General features: G+C 50.2%; 1 protein-coding gene and 1 long non-coding RNA gene across 30 annotated transcripts in view; one reads left to right on the top strand and one right to left on the bottom strand.

The window, feature by feature from the left end:
* CACNA1C (calcium voltage-gated channel subunit alpha1 C) overlaps window positions 1-2,839 on the bottom strand; it is a 391,155-nt gene extending 388,316 nt beyond the window's left edge. For 15 of the 25 annotated variants that reach the window (XM_027540922.1, XM_027540924.1, XM_027540919.1 and 12 more), the window contains exon 1: window positions 2,215-2,838. In XM_027540922.1, the coding sequence (XP_027396723.1) occupies window positions 2,215-2,263 (49 nt within the window). In that variant the 5' untranslated portion in view covers window positions 2,264-2,838. Of the gene's footprint in view, window positions 1-2,214 lie in introns of all 25 variants that reach the window. The other 10 variants (XM_027540909.1, XM_027540907.1, XM_027540916.1 and 7 more) reach the window with 1 other exon arrangement.
* Window positions 294-19,047, top strand: LOC113892276. Of its 5 annotated transcripts, none has more exons than XR_003511009.1 (7): window positions 294-858; window positions 8,665-8,946; window positions 10,937-11,403; window positions 12,299-12,403; window positions 12,684-12,819; window positions 13,620-13,692; window positions 18,916-19,047. It is a non-coding gene; the product is annotated as an uncharacterized LOC113892276 (long non-coding RNA). The 5 variants fall into 5 exon arrangements; XR_003511010.1 differs by lacking the exon at window positions 294-858 and adding an exon at window positions 7,778-8,480; XR_003511011.1 differs by lacking the exon at window positions 8,665-8,946.
* The last annotated feature ends 7,015 nt before the right edge of the window (window positions 19,048-26,062 follow it).

Below are 26,062 nucleotides of genomic sequence, written 5' to 3' on the forward strand. Positions count from 1 at the left end.
GAGGAGGGTGTAACCCCCAGCCCTGGCAACTTCTCCGGCCCTCCACTCTGGCTGTCACCACCCACCCGACGTCATCATCCGCTCCTCCAGCCTCTCAGGTCCTGAAACCCTGACCCCGGGCATGTTCCATCGCCCCGTTATTTCTGAAGCCACAGCCAGCCCTTCCTGGCAGACGCTCCTGCTCCTCCAGGTCTGCCCCTCCTCCTCACCTCCTGCCCCAGGAAGACCCCGGCAATGCCAAGGATGGGGTGGGTGGGAGGGAGAAGACAGCAGGAAGACGGGGGTCCTGGTGCTCTCACACCTGAGAACCACGTCCAGGAAAGGAGGCAAAACTGCTCCGAGAATTATATAATCACTGCGGCTTCAAGGGAGAGGACTGGGATCCAGGTTGCCATAGCGTTTGTGGCGTGTGGCTGGGAAGGCAGCGCGCCCGGCCACGCGCCCTGCTGCCCGCCCCTCCATCTTCCTCGCAGACCTCACAGGGCCTCGGCTCCTACTTTGAATGTCTGCTCCCCGCAGACGGGAGGGGAGGAGGCGCTGGGGGATGGGGGGGGGGCAAAAGGAAGAAGAAAAAGGGCCAAAAAGGATTTGTCCTGCACAGAAAGGGGGCCCTAGGAACTGCTGAGGATTATCGCCACGTGAATAACAATCATGACTACAGGTCACTGCCATTGTGGGTGACAGCCAGGACGTGGCCACTGGGCGCTCCGCTTCAAGGCTGCCTGGACTGAGCCGGGAGCCCCGAGGGCAGAAACCTACCCACCTCCGCTCTTCACAGACATCATCCTTTCTTTTGTGTCGCTCCCGCCTCCCTCTGAATCCGTCCAGGACTCCATCAGGAGGGGCACAGCGGAACAGGTGAGGGGTGGGACAGGGGACAGGGCTGCCCTCCTGACGAGAAAGCCATGGCTCACCCTAGAACCCATGGCCCTTGACACAATCGTTTCCACCAAAAGAGGCCACAGTCTCCCCACGGCCACCCAAGCTGGAGATCAGTTTCAGGTTGGACTGAGCCCAGGGAAGCTGCCCGGCAGCCTCTGGCTCCAAAAGGGTAGGGACTCTGCCAGCTAAGAGTGAGGCTGGGGGCCAAAGGAGGGATGAGGCTGGAAAGGAGAGACACGGAGACAAAAACCACCAGGCTGTCCTCACAGGAGCACCTGATGTGCCCAGGAAGTAGCAGGACCAACAGCGACAGGTACTGAGAAGGAAGAGGTTGGAAGGAAGCATGTAAATAGGGAGGCTTGGGAAACTGGGAGAGGCGAGGCAGAGCCTGCACCCAGAGGCAGAGGAAGCCAATGGGAGGCCCAGCCGAAGCTGGAGGCGGCCACACTCCAGCAAGACCGGCCCTCTCCGCTCCATCTTGACCTTAATTGCTGAGCAGTGCCAAAAAATAATAACTTGTTAATATGGGCGGGGGGTGAGGGAGAAAGTTTCCAGGAAGCGGGGAGTTGCCTGAAAGCCTTCCCCCCTTCGCAGGGGGAGCGGCTGACACTTGATGCCAAGGATGGAGACGCTGGAAAACACTGGGCGACAGTGTACAGCCGCGTGAGCTCGGCACACCCTTTATTATTGCCTTAAAACATGAGAAAGCAGGGCCCACACACCGCCCGATTTCTAACCCCCGCTGACATCCTCAGGTGCTAGCCCGCATGTGGGTGCGAGTAAGAACACACGGGGCGTGGGCGCGCGGGGTCAGTGGCTGCAGAGAGGTGGGAGGGTGTAGGTGAGCCGAGAAGAGGGATACAGGGAGAGGGAAAGAGGGGGAGAAGGAAAGGGAGAGGCGCCGAGACTCACAGCCGTCTCTCGGCCCCCACCCGCCCCCTGGAGCGCGCTGCCCTGGCCGGGGCGCGGGGCCCGGGCGCCGGGCAGCGGGCGGGGGCGCCGGCCGGCCTGGTGCGGGGCGCGCGCGCGCGCGCGCTCCCAGCCGCGCCCGGGCGAGGCGAGGACCCCGGCCCGCTGGGCTGGGGCGTCGCCGGCCGGGCAGTCGGGCTCCCCGGGCGAGCGCGAGACAGCGAGGCCGGAGCAGACACTTGGGAACTTTTCCCCTCGCCCGGAATTTCTCCGGACGCGCGGCTCGGGGGGCCCGCGGGCGCCGGCGGGGGAGGGGCAGGGATTTTCCGCTCGGTTCGGCCCGGGTCCCGCGGGCCCCCGGCCGCTCCGGGAGAAGGACGCGCGGGCGAGGCCGGCGGGCGCGGCGGCGGGGTCCAGCCTTACCTTGGTGGTTCTCCTCCGGAATGTACATCCTCGTGTTTTCATTGACCATGGACCAAGAATCGTGTGAGCAGGAGAAGAAGCCACGAAGAGGAGGAAATGTCAAACACCCCCGAGCGGGTCTGCCCTGATCCCTGCTCCCGGCCGGCGGTTCTCGTGCAGAATCGAGGAAGCCGTGGGTCTGCAGCAGCTCTTCTTTACCTCTGACGATTACCTGATCCCCATCATTGCATCAAACACCAGAAACCGTTCCTTTCCACTCCTGCCTCCTTCAGCGGGGCTGTAACGCATCCTCAGCACATCCGGGCCCCTTTCAAGAATTCAGCGCCGCACCTCTGGCGGCCACAGCATTTGAGAAAATAAATCGGGAGGCAGAGCGAGAGGAGGCGGAAGGGGAGAGGGGTGCGCGGACCCCAGAGCAGGGGGAGGGCCCGCCGGCCGCCGGCCCGAACCGTCTCCGCCCGCTCTCGGCGCGTCTTCCCCGGCCCGGCTCAGCTTTCTCTGCCCGAAGGTCCGGCGAGTCCCGAGGGCGAGGAGGCAGGAAGGCGCCGCCGCTCCGGGCCGCGCCGCGCGCCGCTCTGGCAGGAGCTGTTTCTGCAGAGGCGGCGAGAGGGAGCCGCGGGCAGGAGCGCGGAGCGCGGCGCTCACCCCGCGGCCCGCCGCCCCGCCCGCCCGCCCGGCGCGCCCCAGGCGGACGCGCTGAACGCTTCCAGATGTGGCGGCGGCGCGCGGGGCCGGGCGCACGGCGCGGGGCGCACGGCGCGGGGCGCGCGGAGCCGACTCGAGCCCGGCTAGAGCCCCAGCTCGCCCGATCGCCCGCGCCTCGGCCCACATGCCGTCCAGACACACCCCTCGCGCCCCGCCCCAGCCCCCACGTCCTGCGCGGGCGCCAAGGCGGCGAGGCCTCGGGCGCGCAATTCTAGGAGGGGCTGCCATCAGCCCACCTAGAGTCTCGGCGGGTCAGGCCACTGAGCAAGAGGAGCCGCGATGCCAAGGCTCTGTTTGATCGATTAGGACCAGGGTGGTTGCACGAGTGGCGTGGAGAGGCGAGGATGGGGAGAGACAGGGCAGGGAGAGAGGGCCCGAGGGGCGGAGCCTCCTGGCGAGGCAGCGGTGCCCAGATGTCTGAGCAGATTAATAGGCCGGGGTTTCTTAATTCCTCCGAGGCACCGGAGCACGTGTGCTACTCGAGATCCTTACCTTCTTCTCTTAATTATTTCTGCCACTCCGGCGGGAATCCACGGAGCGCTTTCCTTCCGGAGCGGCGGACCTTTCTCCCCGTCCTCAGGCAGCCACGGAAGGTCCATGGCACCCCCTGCAGGCCCGGGCTCCTGACAGTGGGCTGCCTGGGCCCTGGCAGGGGCGCCTACAGCTCCCACTTGGGAAAACGCCCAGTTTCCTACTCTCAGACCCTCACTCCCCAGCCGCCCTTCTCCCCGCGGGGGGAGCCCATCCATCTCCCATGTCCGTGGTCTGACAAGATTTGTGTGTCCAGCCCAGACCCGTCTTACTGAATACAAGGCTACACGGCCAACTCAGTCTCCGCTCGGGCATCTCAAAACCCAACAGATCCAATGTGGAATTCCTTGTTTTCTGTGCAAAACCTGCTCCTCAACAGGCTCCCCGTCTCTCAGTTGATGGGCCCAAAGATCTGGAGTGGTTCTTGATTGCTTTCTCTCATCCGGCCCTTCGGGAAATCCCAAAGACTCTTGAATGTGACCACTTCTCAGTGTCCCCGCAGCAACCCCAGCCTGAGCTCCTGCAGAGGGTCTGTCCCCCTTTGAAGCCCTCCTCTCCTTGGGTATCTTCTCAAAACAGCACCTAAAGGGTCCCGTGTCAGCACCTCTCTGTGCAACCACACCTACCTCTACCCCCGCCCCTGCCCCCGAGCAGGGGCTCCCTGTTCACTTAGTAAAAGCCAGGCCCTCAGGGCAGCCTCTAGGGACCCGCGGCCGGTGAGTCCAGGCGCCCTCACTGCCTCTTTGGCGTCCCTGTTCCAGCCTCACCCCCTCCGCTCTGCGCCCCCAGGCTCTGCAGGACACCCCTCCTTCTCCTTCTCACTCACACACCCCCGGAGCCCTTTGCTCTAGCTGCCTGCCCTGCTTGCAACCCCCGCGTCAGCTATCTACCTGATGAACCCCCTCATCTTCTTCAAGACTTTGCTCAAATCGCACTTTCTCAGTGAGGTTCACCCTGACCACCCCACTTAGTAGAGCGGATCCGCGGATGGATCTATATGGTTCATCGAGTCCGCGCCTGTGGAGCTGCGAATACGGAACGCCAAAATGCAATCGCAGATACCTGGAACAGCCAAACACCTTTTTGTAAAAGGAGCTTGAGAACCCACGTATTTCAGCATACACAGAGGTCCTGGAGTCAATCTCCCACTGCACCTAGCAGCCCCTCCAGAGCCCTCAATCTCCCCTTCCTCCACTTTTAATTTTTTTCTTTAAACCATGTGTAACATACCATATAGTCTACTTATTCATTTATTGCATGGTTTATTGACTGTTTCCCCCACTAAAATTAAATCCCGTGAGGGCAGGCAACTCTGTGCTCTTTGCATGTCAGTTTATCTCAAGTGTACAGAACGATGTCTGGCAGAGGGTAGTTAACTTAATAAAAGTGTGGAAAGAGTCCCTAAGAGGCCACCACAGTATTCACCCAAATGCCTTTGCAGGCACCCGGATTCGTGTCTGAATCCTCACCAGTTCAGCCCCATTCCTTGGGCCACGGGTCTGGGCCCCAGCTTACAATGCCAAGGCCCCTGTGAGAGGTATTAAGCTCTATCCATCTTCTTCATTCTACTGTGAACAGTGGTCTAGATTTGGTTGGTTAGGAGAGAAATCTGGCAACTTTACCATTCTGGCGTGTTCACACTCAGTTTTTAAGCTAAGAGAGAAAAATCAGAAACGACACAAATCTGAAGATCCCTTCCATTTAGCTTTAGAGTGCACCACCAGAGGCTGTGCTTCAGAAGCCCGTGCACCTGTTTATTTGTTTGAACTAATACTAAAATTGTTTTGCACCCCTCTACACATTGCAGTACAGACATAATGACAACATCGGACAGTGCTTAGTGGGCTGGGCTGTGACAAGTGTTCCATCACGTTATTTCCTTTCATCCTCAGTGCAAGGATAACGCTGATGCTACTGTTGTGAGTGCCATCCCCATTTTACAGATATGGAAACTGAGGCTTAGCGACTGTGTGTCCAGAGTCATCCAGTTGGTAAACTGTGGAGCCTGGACTTAGCCCAGGAGGATCTGACTCCAAACACATGGTGATACCGTGATTCTACGCTCAAAAGGGATGCCCAAGGGTGACCTTGGGCGGGACAGGGCTCGGGGCAGTCTAAAGTGACAGTAAAATGATTGCTTAAAATGATTAAAAGACACTTGCTTCTTGGGAGAAAAGCTATGACAAACCTAGACAGCTTATTAAAAAGCAGAGACATTACTTTGCCTACAAAGGTCCATATAGTCAAAGGTATGGTTTTTCCAGTAGTCATGTATGGATATGAGAGTTGGACCATAAGAAAGGCTGAGCACAAAGAAGAATTGATGCTTTCAAACTGTGGCACTGGAGAAGACTCTTGAGCATCTCTTGAACAGCAAGGAGATCAAACCAGTCAATCCTAAAGGAAATCAACCCTGATATTCATTGGAAGGACTGATTCTGAAGCTGAAGCTCCAATACTTTGGCCACCTGATGCGAAAAGCTGACTCATTAGAAAAGGCCCTGATGCTGGGAAAAATAGAAGGCAGGAGGAGAAGCAGGTGACAGAGGATGAGATGGTTCGATGGCATCATCAACACAGTGGGCATGAGTTTGAGCAAACTTGGGGAGATAGTGAAGGACTGGGAAGCCTGGCATGCTGCAGTTCATGGGGTGGCAAAGAGTCAGATACTACTGAGTGACTAAACAACAACACAGTAGCTAGAAGATGAGAATTAAAGATGAAAACCTATCTTTGGGTTTCAGAATAAATGATAACCCACTCACTCTGTGAACTCTTTTTTTTAATTTGTTTATTATTTATTTTTATTTATCTTCATTGTTGCCTGTGGGGTCACAAAGAATCAGACATGACGTAGCGACTGAGCAACCACAACAAAATGATTGCAAAAATGCCTTAGGGGGTTCACAGGGAGCTGGGTAACTGAGAGCTGGTGCCCCGTGTCAGGGGCACTGGCAGGATTTACAGCCAGGCTTTTCTCCAGGTAGGCGCCATGTAAATCTAGCAAGTAAATATTACCTTCATGCCTCTCCAGTTTCGTTTTTCACTTCTCTTTTCAGCTGTGAAACATGTTCTTTGCCTTCCAGAAAAAGGTACTTTCTAAATATTTGGTCTTGCAACGAGCACCCATATCTCAGCTTCTCACTTTGGAACACAGCCCTGGGTGCTCCCTTTCCAGGGAACAGATTCTCAATGTGACAAACAGAAGCCATCCTGAATTCCTACTGGGGTTTGGGAGGTGGTGGGAGCCGAGAAGGGATCTTTCTGTCTTTCGTGACCTGACTGTACTCTCTGGTGAGGCTCTTGCCTCTGCTCTCCTGGGTGGGTGCTACAGAGAAGCACTCTTCTGGTGTGGTGTATGGTGTAGCATCTGGATGCGAAGGTGCCTTTTCTCCAGCCCTCTTCCCACTACATCTTAAATGTCTTCAGAAAGAGAACTGTGTTCATTTTTCTTTGTGTGAGTCTAATGCTTGGTGTACAGGGACACTCACTGTATGTTGAGTGCATGATTCATTCTGGAAAAGATTCCTTAAAGTGATCACAAAATTTTTTTTTGGAAGCAATTAAGAGTGCACTGAATTTGTTAATTACAATACATTTGTAAGAGTGAAAAACTTGAAAACAATCTAAATACCCAGCGTAAAAGGTTGGTTAGATGAAAATAGTAAGAGATTATTGTAGCAGCCACTATTGAAAACAGTACACTGTGCGCTCAGTCACGTCCAACTCTTTGTGATCCTGTGGACTGTAGCCCACCAGGCTCCTCTGTCCATGGGATTTTCCAGGCAAGAATACTGGAGTGGGTTGCCATTTCCTACTCCAGGGGATCTTCCCAACCTAGGGATCAAACCTGCATCTCTTGCATCTCCTGCATTGGCAGGCAGATTCTTTACCACTGTGCCACCTGGGAAGCCTGGAAAACAGTATGGAGGTTCCCAAAACACTAAAAATAGAGTTACCATATGATCCAGCAGTCCAACTCCTGGGCATATATCCAGAAAGGATGAAAACTCTAATTCAAATGGTACATGCACCCCAGTGTTCAAAGCAGCACTGTTTGTAATAGCCAAGACATGGAAGAAAACTAAACGTCCACCAACAGCATGGATAAGGAAGATGTGGTGTATTTATGTACTTTACACAATGGAATATTACTTGCCCGTAAAAAAGAATGAGATAAAGGCATTTGCAGTGATGTGGATGGACCGAGAAACTGTCCTACTTAGTGAAGTAAGTCAGACAGAGAAGGAGAAATACCATATAATAGCACTTACATGTGGAAGCTTAAAAAGGGTACAAATGAACTTATTTACAAAACAGAAATAGAGTCACAGCCTGAGAGAACAAACTTATGGTTACCAGGGGCAAGGAGGGAAGAGAGAAATTGGGAGGTTGAGACAGACACATATACCCTATCATATACAAAACAGGTAACTAATAAGGACCTACTGCATAGCACAGGTAGCTATAGGCAATATCCTGTCATAAACCATAAATGGAAAAGAACAGGAAAAAGAATAGATACGTACATATATATGTATATAATGAAATCACTTTCTGTACCCCTGAAACTAACACAGTATTGTGAATTAACTATAGTTCAAGTTTTTTAAAAAAGATTTTTAGTCATTTGCTCCTCAGAACAATCCTATGAGGGGAGCACCATTACTCCTGTTTTACAGACTACTGTGGAGAAGGAAACGGCAACCCACTCCAGTGTTCTTGCCTGGAGAATCCCAGGGATGGCAGAGCCTGGTGGGCTGCCGTCTATGGGGTCGCGCAGAGTCGGACATGCCTGATGCGACTTAGCAGCGGCGGCAGCAGTGGATATGGAGAGCTGGCTGTGCTGTGTTATATGAGGGTCACTTCACAACTGATGAGTGCTGGAAAACCTGTGATTTGAACCCAGCCGTCTGTCCTCAGAGTCTCTGCTGTCACCTGCCTCGTGGATAAACCAGGGAGCACCCATACAGAGATGTGAACCACAACAAGGAATTATACTAGCGACATGGACAAAGACTATTTACACTGTAAGAAAACAGCCTGTGAAATTTTATGTGTGTTATGATTCCAGTTTTCTTCTAAGGGCAAGTATGCATTTGAACTAGGAAAAAGGCTAAAAAGTGTTCATCCTGAAATGTTGACAGTAACTTTCTTTGGGAGGTGGGATGACTGGTATGTTTCTCTTCTCTTTTCTTCCTGTCTGGCCCACAGCTTCGGAAGCCAGACCGCTGGGCAGAACCACACCCCCACTAGCCCCCTGCAGCCAGGAACACCTCTGAGGAGTCAGCCTGGATTAACCCTCCCCTCAAAGCCCCACGGGTCCCTTCCCGTCATCTCCCTCTGTCCACCCTGACCACCTCTCAGCACTAAATGCTGCCGCCACCTCCTGCAGAAATAACCTGTCCAGCATCTTTGCCCAAACGCTCACCCTCCAAGGCGATGGACTTACAGTGTCAGGCATTCTGTGCAGAGGAGAGAGGCCAGGAGCTCCAGGTAACAGTTACCTTCTGGGAATATGTTTCAGTCTTTAATTTCCAACCCACAGCATTGTCTGTGTGTAAGTATTTAGAGGGGTGGGCATTTCAGACCAGGCAAAGGTGATAGGCAAATAATATGGTCCTCCTTCCTTGTGCCCTCTAAACCTCTTCACCTCCATGAAGGACCACATAGGACCATGTAGGGCCATTCTTCCTCAGAGGCTAGACTGGAACCTGATTTTATAGCCATGTTGTCTGTACACATTGCATTGAATGAAAATGCTCCTGGCAACTCAGCCCCATCTCAGCCCTAAGGGGAGGCCAGAGTGTTTGGAGGTCAAGGGACTCAGCCCACATTCACAGCATCCTCACATCACAGGGAGAACAACAGGGAGGACAGGCCTACCCTTGTGATCTCCAGCGACTCAACCCCAAGACAGAAAGCGGCAGGTTGGTGGCCGGCCTGCCCCTGGGACTGACCCTCCACATCTGGGTCTCATTCTGCATCAGCAGGACACCAGTCCAGGCCAAGGCACACAGCCAGCTGGGACTCTGCCTTGAAAAACCAGGTAATGGGGCCCCATGGCCTACAGCTTTTTGCAAAGAGAAGCTAATGCAAGAAAGCAGATTAAGGTTTGAAATTATTTTCTTAGCTTCTCATCAAGGCCCCCAGGGAAGTCAGTTTCCTGTCGGTGACCTGCTGACTCCAGAAGAAACCCCACAGACCCCTTCACCCCCAGCTGCCCACTTCTGAGGGGCTTAAAGGCCACCATGGACACAGGTTCCCACACGTGTTAGTGTCTCGTGTCGCACTAAGTCACTTCAGTCGTGTCTGACTCTTTTCAACCCCATGGACTGTAGCCCACCAGGCTCCTCTGTCCATGGGATTCTCCAGGCAATAATACTGGAGAGGGTTGCCATTTCCTTCTCCAGGGAATCTTCCAGACCAGAGATTGAACCTGCATTTCTAAAGTCTCCTGTGTTGGCAGCCGGGTACTTTACCACTAGTACCACCTGGGAAGTTAGTGTCTTAAGGCTGCCAAAAACTGACAGCTTGCTGGGTGGTTTAAGATGACAGACATGTTTCTGTCTTTCAGTTTTGGAGGCTAAAAGTCTCAAATCCGGCAGGGTCACGAATATGAAAACAGGCCACACAGATAGGAATCTCTCCAAATATTTACATCCTCAGGAAGGAAACCCAAATGCCCTCAGACTGATCCCACTAGATACTAGATCTGGCTTAGTCACTGTCTCTGGGAAGCTGTGGGAAGGTGATTCTCCAAGCCGAGGGGGCGGAGGCGTTATAACTTATCCCCACCACTCTCACAGAAGTTCAGTGCCCCATCACACACCTGAGGCAGGCAGAGCTGAGTCCGGGGGCTTACACGGCACACAGAAAGGATGCCTCCTGGGAGGCAAGCATCATTAACTTACCAAATCACTTCCATTCAACAGCCGGGTGGAGCCGGTGCAACCAAGAACCTGGCGGCTTTCACTCACGGCAGGGCACTCCCAACCATCTCCTCACATGACCCTGTAGAATCAGCGCTACCCTAGGGAGGTCTTGGGTCACCATCATCCTTGAGGACCAACGGCATTCCTTCACAGTTTACCAGTTTTGCCATATTGCCATATTTCATACCAGATTAACATTTTCTGCCCCTCTCATGTTCAGTCCTGTTTCTATAGTCATTGTTTGCATTGAATAGAACTTCATTATTTCATTATTAATCACCAAACCTTGGTGATCAATTTTTTCCCCAAATTGACTAATGCTGCTTATCAAGTGACACCTATATAAACTTTTACTGCAGTTTAGTCCCAAAGATACTCTGTTTTCCTCCACTCTGACCACATGGAAACATTCATTTCTCTCCTGTATCTGGACACACTATTCAGCTGGTTCTGACCAAAAGTACCTGAGTAGAGGGATGTGTCCCTTGCAGGCTGAGATCATGAGAAGCCTGTGGTAATGCCCCTTTGTTCTCTTCTGCCCTGAAATCCAGATGGACTTGCTGCGAGATAAAGAAGAAAGCACTGGCTGTGAAGGAGAGCCTTGGCACTGACCCCATCTGGACATGTAGCACGAGAGGCAAGTAAGCTTTTATTATATGAATCCCCCCAAATCTGGAAGTCTCTGCTGATGCATACCATTGCCTGTCCTGACTAGCAGACTGACAGAAGTCAACAACTCTGTGTGTGACCTACGGGTGATCAGAAATGTGCCAAGTTCCAATCAGTTGAATCGGTTTCCATTCCAATCATCATAAAAATCAGTCAATGGTTCTAATTCATAAGAGGGAAGGTTGTAACCATAATGACTTTGTGATGGGGGAATATTGAGAGCATCTATAATTTATGTAGCATATCACTGTTTTTATTTGTTTCAGATATATCAATGACAGTATCAATTTTGACTGATTTTACAGACAAAACACCTCCAAACTCATTTTCTTCTTTAAGCCTGCTGAAGGTACAGGTGTATTTATGCCTATATTTATATTGACAAACTGATGAAAACTATTCTTATGTGGGTGAATCAGTACACACTGACACTTCCCCAAGTGGGCTCCAAGTGTTTGCAGTGGTTTATGGCATCTTCAAATGTGTTTGAGGAACCCACGTGGTTTTGGATGGGTCTTAATGGAATCAGTTTCCAGACCCTCAGATTTCCTATGTGCTCAACCTTAACACTGGACAAAGGACAACCTGGGGCAGAGGTTGTCCTTTCTTTTCTGACCCTTCTCAGCCACCCCTTCCCCCACTACAGAGGAGAGACACACCTGTCACCCCACTGACCCCCTCCATCCTTCCAGGTCCATCTGCCTGTGATGTGACTCCCTCCAGGCACCAAAGACAGAGACATTTGAAACACTCATGTCTATCTAGAAAGTCTCCTTTAATCAGGCCCCACACCCCACTAGTCACCCACCTCTTTAAGAGATACATTTCTGATACTATTTAAATTGTATATTGATAGCTACTTTTAAAGCTCATCATATAATTATGTTGTTTTACTCAATTTTTGTTGTTGTTTAGTTGCTAAGTCACATCTGACTCTGTGACCCCATGGACTATATAGCCTACCAGGCTCCTCTGTCCACGGGGATTCTCCAGGCAAGAATACTGGAGTGAGTTGCCGTTTCTTCTTGCAGAGGATCTTCCCAACTCAGAGACTGAACCTGTGTTTCCTGCATTGGCAGGCAGATTCTTACCACTTGAGCCACTAGGGAAGCCCTTGCTCAATTGTACACTAATAATATTTGCAGTAAGAGTTCAACCTGGAAGAAATCTGTGGCACTGAGCCTTATAGTCACAGGAACATTATTTTAATTTAAATATAATTTATATATCTCTTTTTCTGGCAGGGTAGTATGATCAATGAAAGACTTTCAAGCACAAAATTATCTTGCATCAGGGTGAAGCTTTACGGAAGAAATGGAATGGAACTATGTTTCCAAGGAGAAAAAGAAGTGATGTGAAATCTTTGTTTTCTTTCTTTTTTTTAAAAAAAAAAAAGAGCTTTTATATATTTCTGAATGGATAATAGAAGGTTTCAAATAGCTCGGTGTTTATATTCCACTGGAAACTTTTTAAAGAATGATGCAACAATTTTATTTTACTTTTAACTGTCAAGAGTTACAAAGCACTAGAAATTGCATCATTTACAACCATTTAAACTTATCATGAAAATATGGGGATGTCAACTTGAAATGTATGATGAGACACATAATTTTTCAAAACTCTTTTCAGAGGCTATGCGAGCAAAATGGTGTGGAGACTCTGGAATTGGCACAGTTCGAGGTCCAGGGAGGCCCGAGCTGGCCTGGCCTCTGAGGCTGTATTTATACGGAATGACAGTGGGCTTCTGGCAGCAAGCATGTGCCAGGTAAGTATATGTGTGGGCAACATGTAAAAAGCCCTGGTTCCCCTTCTCATTCTACCTTCCACTCCCAACATGATCTTGAAGGACCTACTTCTCTTCCTGAAGTTTTTATGCTGAGCTTCTTGGAGAAAAGAAAGCAGTGTCACGTGGTCACAATATCCCAGAAACTATAGTGGCTCTAGTGGTAGAGAACCCGCCTGCCAGTATAGGAGACATAACAGATTCAGAATCGATCCCTGGGTGGGGAAGATCCCCTGGAGGAGGTCATGGCAACCCACTCCAGTATTCTTGCCTGGAGAATCCCATGGACAGAGGAGCCCAGCAGGTTAACATAGACAAGGTTGCAAAGGGTTAGACATGACGGAAGTGACTTAGCACACACTCATGTGGCCCTGGGGGCTTCCCACGTGGCTCAGTGGTAAAGAACCTGCCTGCCAATGCTGGAGAAGCCAGTTTGATCCCTGGGTTGGGAAGATCCCCTGGAGAAGGAAATGGAAACCCACTCCAGTATTCTTGCCTGGGAAATCCTATGGACAGAGGAGCCTGAAGGGCTACAGTCCATAGGGTGGCAAAGAGTCAGACACAACTTAGCGACTGAACAACAATTACCTGGCCCTGAAAATACTCCTGAGGGATCTTTCTGACCTCTGATTATTTGTACTTCACTTCAAGACAGAATCGTCCCATTTGTCAGTGTGGTTTCCATTGGGAAAGTTAAACAGAACAGACTCTGGGACTTCACTGCCTGTATTTGCTCTTTCAATGATTGGAGATTGAATTTTCTCCTTCTCTCCATTCTGCAGTCCAGCTGGGCCTCATGGGGGGAACCTGAACCTGTCACGTTCTCGGTCACCGTCTTGGAGCCATGATGGTCAGGTATGGGAATGAACTCTGGGTTCAAAGCCTGCATCTGCTCATGCCCAGCTGTGCGACTTTGGCCAGGTATCTCCTGGCCTTTGACTATCAGCCATGGTGTCAGTCTCAGACACCAACTGACAAACTCCCCAGGAGAGGGGTCTGAGCATAAGAGAAGCATCGTTAGTATGGAAATGTGACATGAGGGACTTCCCTGCGGGGTCCAGTGGCTGAGACTCTGTGCTCCCAATGCAGGGGGCCCAGGTTCAATCCCTGTTTGGGGAACTGGATCCCACCGGCCACAACTACCACCCAGGACAGCCAAATAAATAAATATTTTTTAAAAAGAAAAGAAAATGTGCAGAGAATAGACATATAGACACAGCAGGGTATCTACTACTGGGAAGGTGGGATTTTACATCATCTGTGACCCTCTGTAGCAGCAGTACCCATGCTTGGCCCAACCTAAACATCATCAACCACAATTCCAGCCCTCTTCTTTTTGTCTTATTTCCCACTTCGGAAAAACAGAATGGTTGGCCTCCATCTTTTGCATAAGAGCCTATTATCTGTTTGAAGCAATTCTTCAGAAAGTCGAGAGCACTCAGAGTCTCCACATCACCCAGCCCACACCAGACCTTGAGAACCATCCCTGCAATAAAATTTCAGTAATTTTATCTAAGAAACCATTTTCTGCTGGAAAATTTCCCATGAAACCCTGAAAGCAAATCCCAGAGGGGTAGGAGTTGGATTAGCTAAATTGTTTGCTGTCAAGTCTATGCATTTAGCGAAGGTCTTGGTGAGATGGATTGTTCGGCAAACTCCCTTTCCAGGGATTCATCACCGTCACTCCCATTTGGTGAGTGCGAGGCTAAAGCATTCCCATCGTACGTTGTCAATAAATGCCCACATTATGAATGATTTAAAAAAAAAAAAAACAGTTTTATGGTCCAACCTTCTCACGGCTAAGGTCCTGGGTGAGCCTCCACTAGGCTGGGCAGCTGCGTTTGGGGAGCAAAATGTTGAATGAAGAGGGGACGACTTGAAAGAAAAATCTAGTGCTGTTGTACTTTCAACAAAGTGGCCAAGCAGACAGATGGGTCTCTGCCTTCCTCTAGCTCTTTGCATAAACCCTACCCTGCAAGACGCATCTCTCAATACACACTGGAATTCATGGCCCACAAGATGTCTCGTGGGATGCAAGGCCAGTAATCCCCTGGCCCAGCACAGGAATGCTCCCTGCTACCCATGGGGCCCTGTGGTCCAAAATGACCCCTCATCTCTTCTCTCCTTCCTCCTGGTTTCCAACCTCCACGTGTGGCCCCTCTCTGGTATCCTTGGGCTCCTGTTAGTCTCAAAGCCACCTGCTCAGCTGGGTGAGGCCCCCACTCTGTCCCCCATAGAGCTTTATGGTCCTCTGTCTTGAAGCACCAGTTATACTACTTATTTTAAAAATATTTTTATTTGTTTATTTGTGCCACGTCTTAGCTGTGGCATGTGGGATCTAGTTCCCTGACCAGGAATCGAACCTGGTTCCCCTGTATTGGAAACACAGCCACTGGGCCACCAGGGAAGTCCTTATACCGCTTAGTACTGTTTGTTTATTGGTCATTTCTTTACCTCCCATCTCTTCGAGTGGACTTTGAGCATCTCAGGGGTGAGAACCATATTCTACTTGCCTTGAAATTTCCTGTTCCTAGAATAGTGTGTGTGTGAGTGTGTTAGTCACTCAGTTGTGTCTAACTCTGCGACCCCCTGGACTGTAGCCCACCAGACGCTTCTGTCCACAGAATTCTCTAGGCAAGAACACTGGAGTGGGTCGCCATGCCCTCCTCCAGGAAATCTTCCCAACACAGGGATCAAACTAGTGTCTCTTATGTCTCCTGCATTGGCAGGGGCATCTTTACCACTGGTGCCACCTGGGAAGCCCTATTTAGGGGCTACTTAACTTAAAAGACCCTCTTTGGGGGCTGCGTCTCTTTGTGAAAGGTTTGCCTCTTATTTTTCTAGTAAGAGGCCCACGTTATGTGTGAGGGACTAATTCTGGCCCACAGACCATCCCGCACAGTGTCTGCCTTTTGCAATTTCCTATCTACACACACTGTGTTTCTTTACATAAGATGTGTAATCCCTGCCTTTACCCATGTCCCGTCTGTAATACCTGGATTTATCTGTTTGCCCTCCCTAGCATCTGTCTCTTACAAGCTCTAGTTGACAAAATTCACATTTAGGGATTTTGTCTCCGAAAACACCTGGGCCTGGGACAGTCAGGAACTGGACCTCTGGGAAGTGACTTGAATAGCAAGAAAAAGGAGACACTCCACGCAGGCCAGATCTGACCCTATGATGAGGGGAAGGAAAAGGATGGTTGAAGACCTATGAGTATTCCTTACAAGTCAAACACTAGCCCCCCACCCAAACACAGGTCCAGCTATCTCCTACAATAGTTCTGGTATCACATCTCAACAATTCTCCTTTTTTATGTGCTTGGCTTATCACAAACCCTCCAAAATCCACAGCTTATTTTTAAATCTGAACTCTGTGTCTTAAGTGGCTGAGAATTCCAAAATAACACAGATAAGAAAAAAGTGTCTGTGATGCAGAGCTGAGAACCGGGTGTCTGCGAGCAATGTTGAAGACTTCGGGGTCTGAGGAGTGTCAGGGGTCACCCTTCCGGGAGGGGCCAGCCTGCCATGGTGTAAGATTAAAAGTCTGCCCACAGAGTGTGCGATGAGTATATAAGGAAGCCAGCCTGTCCCCCAGACACCCAGGGCCCCACCTGTTGACCCAGGGACTCAGTCTCTAGGAGCAGAGACATAATCCTTAGGTAAGGCCGTGATTCAAGCGTCCTGTTTCTCAGCAGCGTATCCTTGCAAGAAAGAACTCTTCCAGCTTCGAGGTCACTAATACATTAAAGGGGATGCTCTGCTCAGGTCTCTCTTCTCCTGCAAGGAAGTGGGACCCCATCAGGGAGGAGTGCTCTGCCCTTTCTCTCCCCTCTGGGGGGCCTGAAGCCATTTCTGGTGCACCAACAACTATTTTGTTGTTTTCCTTTGTTTTGTTTTGCTTTTTAGGGCAATTTTAGTTCAGTCACTCAGTCATGTCTAACTCTTTGTGACCCCATGGACTGCAGCACGCTAGGCTTCCTTGTCTATCACCAACTCCCGGAGCTTGCTCAAACCATCTCCATCGAGTCAGTGATGCCATCTAACCATCTCATCCTCTGTTGTCCCCTTTTCCTCCTGCCTACAATCTTTCCCAGCATCAGGGTCTTTTCCAGTGAGTCGGCTCTTCGAATCAGGTGGCCAAAGTATTGGAGCTTCAGCATCAGTTCTTCCAATGAATATTCAGGACTGATTTCCTTTAGGATTGACTGGTTGGATCTCCTTGCAGTCCAAGGGACTCTCAAGAGTCTTCTTCAACACCACATTTCAAAAGCATCAATTCTTTGGTGCTCAGCTTTCTTTATAGTTCAACTCTCACATCCTACGTGACTACTGGAAAAATCACAGCTTTGACTAGATGGAATTTTGTTGGCAAAGTAATGTCTCTGCTTTTTAATATGCTGTCTAGGTTGGTCATAACTTTTCTTCCAAGGAGCAAGAATCTTTTAATTTCATGGCTGCAGTCACCTCTGCAGTGATTTTGGAACCCCCCAAATAAAGTCTGTCACTGTTTCCATTGTTTCCCCATCTATTTGCCATGAAGTGATGGGACCAGATGCCATGATCTTCATTTTCTGAATGTTGAGTTTTAAGCCAACTTTTTCACTCTCCTCTTTCACTTTCTTCAAGAGGCTCTTTAGTTCCTCTTCACTTTCTGCCATAAGGGTGGTGTCATCTGCATATCTGAGGTTATTGATATTTCTCCCAGCAATCTTGATTCCAGCTTGTGCTTCTTCCAGCCCAGCGTTTCTCATGATGGACTCTGCATAGAAGTTAAATAAGCAGGGTGACAATATACAGCCTTGACATACTCCTTTTCCTATTTGGAACCAGTCTGTTGTTCCATGTCCAGTTCTAACTGTTGCTTCTTGACCTACATACAGATTTCTCAGGAGGCAGGTCAGGTGGTCTGGTATTCCCATCTCTTTAAGAATTTTCCACAGTTTGTTGTGATCCATACAGATAAAGGCTTTGGCATAGTCAATAAAGCCGAAGTAGATGCTTTTCTGAAACTCTCTCACTTTTTCAGTGCTCCAACTGATGTTGGCAATTTGATCTCTGCTTCCTCTGCCTTTTCTAAAACCAGCTTGAACATCTGGAAGTTCATAGTTTACGTACTGTTGAAGCCTGGCTCGGAGAATTTTGAGCATTACTTTACTAGTGAGTGAGGTGAGTGCAATTGTGTGGTAGTTTGACTGTTCTTTGGCATTCCCTTTCTTTGGGATTGGAATGAAAAGTGACCTTTTCCAGTCCTGTGGCCACTGATGAGTTTTCCAAATTTGCTGGCATACTGAGTGCAGCACTTTCACAGCATCATCTTTTAGGATTTGAAATAGCTCAACTGAAATTCCAGTATCTCCACTAGCTTTGTTCATAGTGATGCCTCCTAAGGCCCACTCGACTTTGCATTCCAGGATGTCTGGCTCTAAGTGAGTGATCACGCCATCATGATTATCTGGGTCATGAAGATCTTTTTTGTACAGTTCTTCTGTGTATTCTTGCCACCTCTTCTTAATATCTTCTGCTTCTGTTAGGTCCCTACCATTTCTGTCCTTTATCGAGCCCATCTTTGCATGAAATGTTTTCTTGGTACCTCTAATTTTTCTTGAAGAGATCTCTGGTCTTTTTCCATTCTATGGTTTTCCTCTATTTCTTTGCATTGATCACTGAGGAAGCCTTTCTTATCTCTCCTTGCTATGCTTTGGAACTCTGCATTCAAATGGGTATATCTTTCCTTTTCTCCTTTCCCTTTAGCATCTCTTTTTTTTCTCAGCTGTTTGTAAGACCTCCTCAGACAGCCATTTTGCCCTTTTGCATTTTTTTTCTTGCATTTCATTTCTTGATCACCGCCCCCTGTGCAATGTCATGAACCTCCATCCATAGTTTTTCAGGCACTCTGTCTATCAGATCTAATCCCTTCAATCTATTTGTCACTTCCATTGTATAATCCTAAGGGATTTGATTTAGGTCATACCTGAATGGTCTAGTGGTTTTCTCTACTTTCTTCAATTTAAGTCTGAATCTGGCAATGAGGAATATTACCCAGCCATTAAAAAGAATGAACTAATGTCATTTGCAGCAACACGGACGGACCTAGAGAGTGGTATACCGAGAGAAGCAATATCACGTGACATCCTTTACGTGTGGAATCTAAGAAGAAATGATACAAATGAACTTACAAAACAGAAACAGATTCACAGACTTCAAGAATGAGCTTATGGTTGCCAGCGGGAAGGGTGAGGGGAAGGGATAGTAGGGAGTGTGGGATGGACATGTACGCACTGCTATATTTAAGATGGATCACCAACAAGGACCTACTGTACCACACGGGGGACTCCACTTAGTGCCCTTTGGTAGCCCACATGGGCGCGGAGTCTGGGGGGGGAATCAGTCCATGTATATGATGCCTGAGTTCCTTTGCTGTTCACCTGAAACTATCACAGTATGTTAATCAGCTATTGTTATTTATTCATTAAATCATGTCTGACTCTTTAGGCATCCCAGGGACCGTAGCCCACCAGGCTCCTCTGTCCAAGGGATTTTCCAGGCAAAATACTAGAATGGATTGCCAATTCCTTCTCCAGGGGATGGTCTCAACCCAGGGATCGAACTCACATCTCCTGCGTTACTGGCATTACATCCTGCATTACAGAATTTTTAACATTGAGCCACCAGGGAAGCCCTAATCAGCTATACAAAATAATACAAAATAAAATCACAATACAAAATAAAAAGGTTTAAAAAAAAAAAAAAGAATAAGCTGGGTCTGAAGTGACTTAGCAGCAGCAGCAGCATACACTCTAACTCCCAGCTAACTAGGGCGTCATCATTCAAGAATGGCTGTGGGCAGACGGGAAATCCAGGGTCATGTTGGATGATCCAAGTACAGAAAGACTCCGATCCCACACTCACATGTGCAGAAGATTAACATTCCTTGCATGCCTGCCCAACAAGGAATTCTTTATTTCCATCTCCTTTAGGGGCTTGCAGAGGTAGAGCATCCCAGTGAAGGGCAGGTTAATCTGTCCCAGGACGCGATCCAGGTGAGGCGGATGCTGGAGAGCGTGGCTGGGGAAACCCCGCCTGGCCTCTGGGGAGCCATGCTGCCAATTGCCTCTACAGTGAGGTGCCAAAGGCCGGCCTGGAGCTGGCTCCTGGGGACACACATACCAAAGGCAGCAGACGAGGATGAGTTTTAAAAACTGGGGAATAAGTGCACTTTGTCTTCAGTATCATCTTGCTTCTTCTGTGGAGCCTTTGTCTCTGGTCCTGGAAAATGTCCCTCAGCAGGTCCCCAAGTCTTCACCCCGCCCTGCTGTCTGCAGAGCGAGGGACCACTGTGGCCCTTCTCGGGTCACTACTGACTTCTGTGAAAACGCCTCCCTGGGGCACTGGCCGTAAAGGTAGCGAAGGGTGGGGAGCCCCCAACAAGGACCCTCCTCCGGGGGTCACCTTCTCAGCTGTCAGGAGCTGGAGGCTGAGGCAGCACCCACAGAATGGACCGTCCCTTCTCTGTGTGACTCTGAAAGGTCCAGCTCTGAGGGATTGAGGCTGCCTGGCCCTTCTTCCTCCCCAGGGTCCCATTCGTTATCACAAGGAAAGATACTGTTATCATGTTATCCCTCGTTATCACGAGAGAAAGACAGCTTTCCAGACTGGGTCTCTGCGGCATCACTTCAAATTGCAGCTCCAAGCTCACCATGAGACAAAGCATGATTATTTCCATGGGATACTGAATGGCCGGGACACCTAGGCAGCACTTTTAATGTGAGTAGTCTCAGCTCTTAGAGGTGGAGGAGTCCTTGGGAATCACCCCCAGTCAACCCCCACATTTACTAATAAAGGAAATAAACCTCAGAGAAGAAGAGTGTTCGGATAGAGCAGGTGATTCCCAAGGCAGCAAGATTAAGAATAGAACTTCCCCTCCCCAGAAGCAGGGGACCGACAGCATCTGCCCTCAGGAACAAGACAAGTCACCACAAAAGGGTTTTAGATGTGGTGTCAAGGAGACCTCGATGGTAATAAAGATTATTAAATACTAGAACAGACAGCCACGGGGATTGTGAAATCATCCTCCCTGGAGATCTTTTAAAATAGGACAGTTAACCATCTGTCTGAGATGGTTTAAGTACAGCCCTGCCTTGGAGGTAGGAACATGGTGGATGACACCCCCCATCACATTTGGGGTTCTGTGATCACACCTGGATGTAGGTGCACCCTGTGGACCCAGGGGGGTCTGGGCTGCCCCCCAGGATTTGGATGCTGGAGCTGCCCAGAAGGTGGGAGGGGCAGTGCACTCTGTGGATGAGCGGGGATGGGGGCTGCTCGGAGGAGGCTTTGTGGGGGCTTCTGGGGAAGAAGCGGCTGCAAGAACCAGAGACATCTATATCTCAGGACTCCTCCCCAGCCTCCAGCCCCTTCTAATGCCCACCCCCCAGCCACTCCCTGCCATGCAAGTCCAGTGGTCTGCAGCCCAAGCCAGTGGAGCCAAGGGACCCCAAGAAGCACACAAGGAATGCAGCAGCCTTGCTTTGTTCCCAAGAGACAAAGCATAAAACGCCAGGGATGAAAGAACAGTCTCCCTATTTCTTTTTAAATATCCAGTATGGTTCTGGACTTGTGAGAATTCTGGGGGGAATGGCTCCTGTTCAGGACTCCAGTGGGGAATTCTGGAGCAGCAGGAGCCTCCTGGCCAAAGTCAGACCAGCCCTGCTGGGCACTCAGTCCTTCTGTGCCACTGTGGGGGCTGGCACCTGAGCTGCACAATGGGGCTATGGAGCCTTGGGTCCAAGCACCCAGGGCTCCCCCATGGGCTGTCTCTTTTACCCTTTCTCCTCACCAGTTCCTGAGTATCCCCTTTTCTGAGAAGCTAGGCTGGGCATCTCCTAGCACCCTGTACCTCCCTAATTACTCCTACAAGTGGAATTAAAACTACATGTTCCCACATCTCTGGCCCTGCTGGTCTACAGACTCCTTGAGAACAGGAGCTGTGTCCCCCAGCACTGCCTCTCCAGGGCCTGGCACATAGCAGGCACTTAGAAAAATCCTCGTTTAATAAGTGAATGGATGGAAGGATGAAGGGATGGATAGATGAATGAAGGGATGGTGAAGGGGTGGATGGATAGATGGAGGGAGGGATGGATAGATGGATGGATGGATGAAGGGATGGATGGATGAGTGGGTAGATGAAGGGAAGGATGGATGGGTGGGTGGATGGATGAAGGGATGGATGGATGGGTGGATGGATGGATGGATGGGTGGATGGATGAAGGGATGGATGGATGGAGGGATGGCTAGAGAGATGGACAAAGGATTGAAGGGGTGGATGGATGAAGGGATGGGTGGATGGATGGAAAACCATGAGGTCTAACACACTGGAGGACACCATTTACCCTTGAATGTTTCCAAAGTGACCAGATACTAGCCCCATGAGTTCTTTGACTTTCTTCCTGAACTCATGTGCCAAAGTTACTTTGGGAAGAGCAATAAAACAGGAAGCTTCATTAGGGTCATCTGGTGGCTCCTTCCTATGACAGTAAACAGCCCCACCCACCACACCCTCACCCTTAGCCCCACAGCCTCTGCCAGAGACCTCAGGTTGTAGGACATTCAGGTCCTGCTGGGTCATTCCTTCCATCTCTGGACAGCTCTGGCCAGGAGCAAGTTCCCCATTAGGCTGAATTCAGTCTCTCCCTGTACTGTCTTCCCTGTGGTTCTAACTCAGCTCCCAGCTTCACATGGACACCATGCACCCACTTCCACACTCCAGGGAGACGCAGGAGATGGCACGTGGCCTTTGGACAAGAAGAACTTGGAGATGAGGCTCCCTTTGCCGCTTGCCAAGTGAAATCTTGGGTGAGTCCAGGCCTCTCCAGGCCTTGGGCTTGTTGTCCTGTATAACGGGAGTTATGACACCCATGCCCCATAGGGCTGTTGTGAGGGCTACAACGAATCCAATGAACGAGTAAAGTTGCTCAGTCATATCCAACTCTTTGTGAGTCCATGGACTGTAGCCTACCAGGCTCTTCCATCCATGGAATTGTCCAGGCAAAAGCACTGGAGTGGGTTTCCATTTCCTTCTCCAGGGGATCTTTCTGACCCAGGGATCAAACCCAGGTCTCCCGCATTGCAGGCAGACGCTTTACCGTCTGAGCCACCAGGGAAGCCCAATTATTACAATGAATCAGTACATTCCAAATGTCAAAGACATTTAGATGCTAGTACTACTATTAAATAAATGTTCTAATGGAGATACTAAAGATATATTACATAACATATTGAAATTCGTCCTCCCTCTCCATGAATCTTCTCTTCTCCAGGCCAAAACATGAGTGACTGTCGCCTCCTCCGGCACACTGGTCTGTTTCTCTATCAGTGGTCCTCGTTAAAGGACTGCGCCGTCCGCCCAGCCGGTGGGACTAGCTCAGAGCAGCCGTTCCCACTCCGTTTTGGATGCTGCTTCTGTTAATGGAGCCTACGGTACCCTTAGCCGCGTTGGCAGGTTCATCTGTTGTGGTTTCTGTCCCTCTCGTCTCCATAATGAGACGGTTGCTCGAGATTTGACCCTGGGGGTGATTCGGTGAGAGGAGCTGGGATCTTGTTTTTTTTCATGCATTTTAGTGTGAGATTGCTGGGGAATCTTTGCCCTTGGGATTACAGTAGGAGTCATGTTCAAGGCCCTGAAGATCAGGTCCCCAACCCCACAAGGGCAGTGTCAGGCCCCAGGGGACTTTTGGCCTGGAAGAATGGGGGCGATGCCGATTTTCCGGGAAAGAAGGTCGAGTTAAACTCTTGTGTTTCAACAGTGTGAAAGCAGCCTGGGGCAGGGATAAAAGGGAGTTCGGGATGGATATACACACTGCTATATGTATAACGGATAAACGAGGACCCGCTGTACAGCACAGGGACCTCTACTCAATACTCTGTAATGACCTCATGGGAACAGAATCTAATAAAGAGTGGATATAAGCGTATCTGCAACTGATTCACTTTGCTGTATAGCAGACACTAACACAACATTGTAAACCGACCATACTCCAATGAGAAAATTAATCTAAAAATATAACTAAATAAAAGCACCTGGGTGTGGAGGGGAAAGGGGACCTGTGTTCTGGGTTCTTGAGCCCCGTGCACCACCCAGGGTAGGTCTGCAGCGGGGCCACTGGGAGTGGGCATCACACAGCAGGTGCTGAGGTGCCAGGAGGAGGGGCAGCTGGACATAGCGATGGGACCACATGTGGGGAGCGTCTGCCCACACCTTCCCCAGACTCCCTGTGCTTTCAGGAGCCAGGAGCCCACACACACATACCCCTCCAGGACAGCAGGACCCCAGGGATGCTTCAGCTGTGTCTATGAGAGCATTTCCCTACAGCCCACCCAACCTCAGTTTAAAAACCTTCAGATCAGACTGGCCAACCCTCAGTTTTTCACAAAGCAGGCTGCCCAGGAGCCAGCACCGTGGGGGCGTTTCTGGAGGGGGAAGATTCTCTCTCTCTCTCTCCTGATTTGTGTTATTATTTCCAGCACCAGGGCTTCAGCAATCGTGAAGTCAGAACCTAGTTCTATAAATACTTCTGACTTGAAAAGCCACGTTCCCTTTCTCTACTTCAGAATCTGAGCCCGAGATGGCAGCACCTCCCTCACGTCCCACCCGCCGTCCAGAGGACGAGCAAGGTCGCTAATAAACACCACCGAACCGCATCTCCTTTCACGCGTCGTGCATGAAAACATCACAGCCCCTTGAACAGCAGACAAGTGTAAGGGCTGGCCTGATGAGCAACTGAACGCCCGCAAACCCCGCAGCCCTGAAACGTGGCGTCTCCAGCAGCTTTCCTCTGAAACATCGACTGTCCTGACTTTACTCCAGCTGAAGTGAAGGCGCACTTGGAAGGTCTAGTTAGTAAAGGAAGGGAAACCCAGAGGCTAACTCCATCCTTTAAAAAAAAATCCTTTCAAGAGCAACAGAGCCTCGGGGACTCCCCTGGTGGTCCAGTAGTGAAGATTTCGCCTTCCAATGCAGGGGGCTTGAGTTTGATTCCTGGTTGGAGAGCTAAGATCTCACACATCTTGCAGCCAGAAAGCAAAACTTAAAACAGAAGCAATCTTATAACAAATTCAATAAAGACGTAAAAAAAATCCATATTTAAAAAAAAAAAACTTAAAAAACAACAACAAAAAGAGCAACAGAACCTCTTCTCAGCATGTGCACTGGCCTCCCAGGTGGAGGAGGAGAGGTATTGGCAGGCGTTAGCAGGCACACCCAGAGAAGGCAGTGGCACCCCACTCCAGTACTCTTGTCTGGAAAATCCCATGGATGGAGGAGCCTGGTAGGCTACAGTCCATGGGGTTGCTAAGAGTCGGACACAACTGAGCGACTTCACTTTCACTTTTCACTTTCATGCATTGGAGAAGGAAATGGCAACCCACTCCAGTGTTCTTGCCTGGAGAATCCCAGGGACAGGGGAGCCTGGTTGGCTGCTGTCTATGGGGTCGCACAGAGTCGGACATGACTGAAGTGACTTAGCAGCAGCAGGTATATCGGAATGAAGCAGTATTCTTGCTAGGAACTGTCGGTGACTCTGAGGCCAACAGAAGTCACGATGATACGACCACTCAGACAAAACCTAACCCTGGGAAAGACTTCCAGCAGAGATGGGCAGTGGGTGGGACCACAGGAAGGTCCACGCTGTGCCCAGGCACGCTCTCCATCTCTGGGGCCCAGTCTCCAGCGGGGAGTGCCCCCCGACTCACATTCAGGTCAGCCTGCACACTCTTTGTCACGTGGAAGGGTTCAGGTAGCAGCATAGGGCCACCCTCTTCCTACCCTCAACAAACACACACGCACAAGCGCACACACACAGAAGGAGCAATGGCTGTCTCAGGATGGAGAAAGAACAGACAAACTTAAGGGTGACAGGCTCATAGTCAGACTGATGGCAGGCCATTGCCCTTGACCCCACCTCTGTCGTTCTGAGGTGATGCTCTCAGAGCATCTGGGGAAGGGCCGACCGGGACCAGAAAGCTCTTCATGGAAACAGAAATAAAGGCCTCATGGAAACCCATTTGCTCTTCTTGGGCTCTGCAGACATTCCCTACAACATGAGAGCTGGCACCCCGCACAGATGGAATCAGCCTCCACCTCTCCCGAAGCCTGTGTGACCGGGAAAGGTGAAAGGTCAGCAGGCACTTTGATGGAGAAACAGATGCTAAGACAGAAGAGAAACCAG

The sequence above is a fragment of the Bos indicus x Bos taurus genome, chromosome 5 (genome assembly GCF_003369695.1).
Source record: "Bos indicus x Bos taurus breed Angus x Brahman F1 hybrid chromosome 5, Bos_hybrid_MaternalHap_v2.0, whole genome shotgun sequence".
In the NCBI taxonomy this organism is placed as follows: Eukaryota; Metazoa; Chordata; class Mammalia; order Artiodactyla; family Bovidae; genus Bos; species Bos indicus x Bos taurus.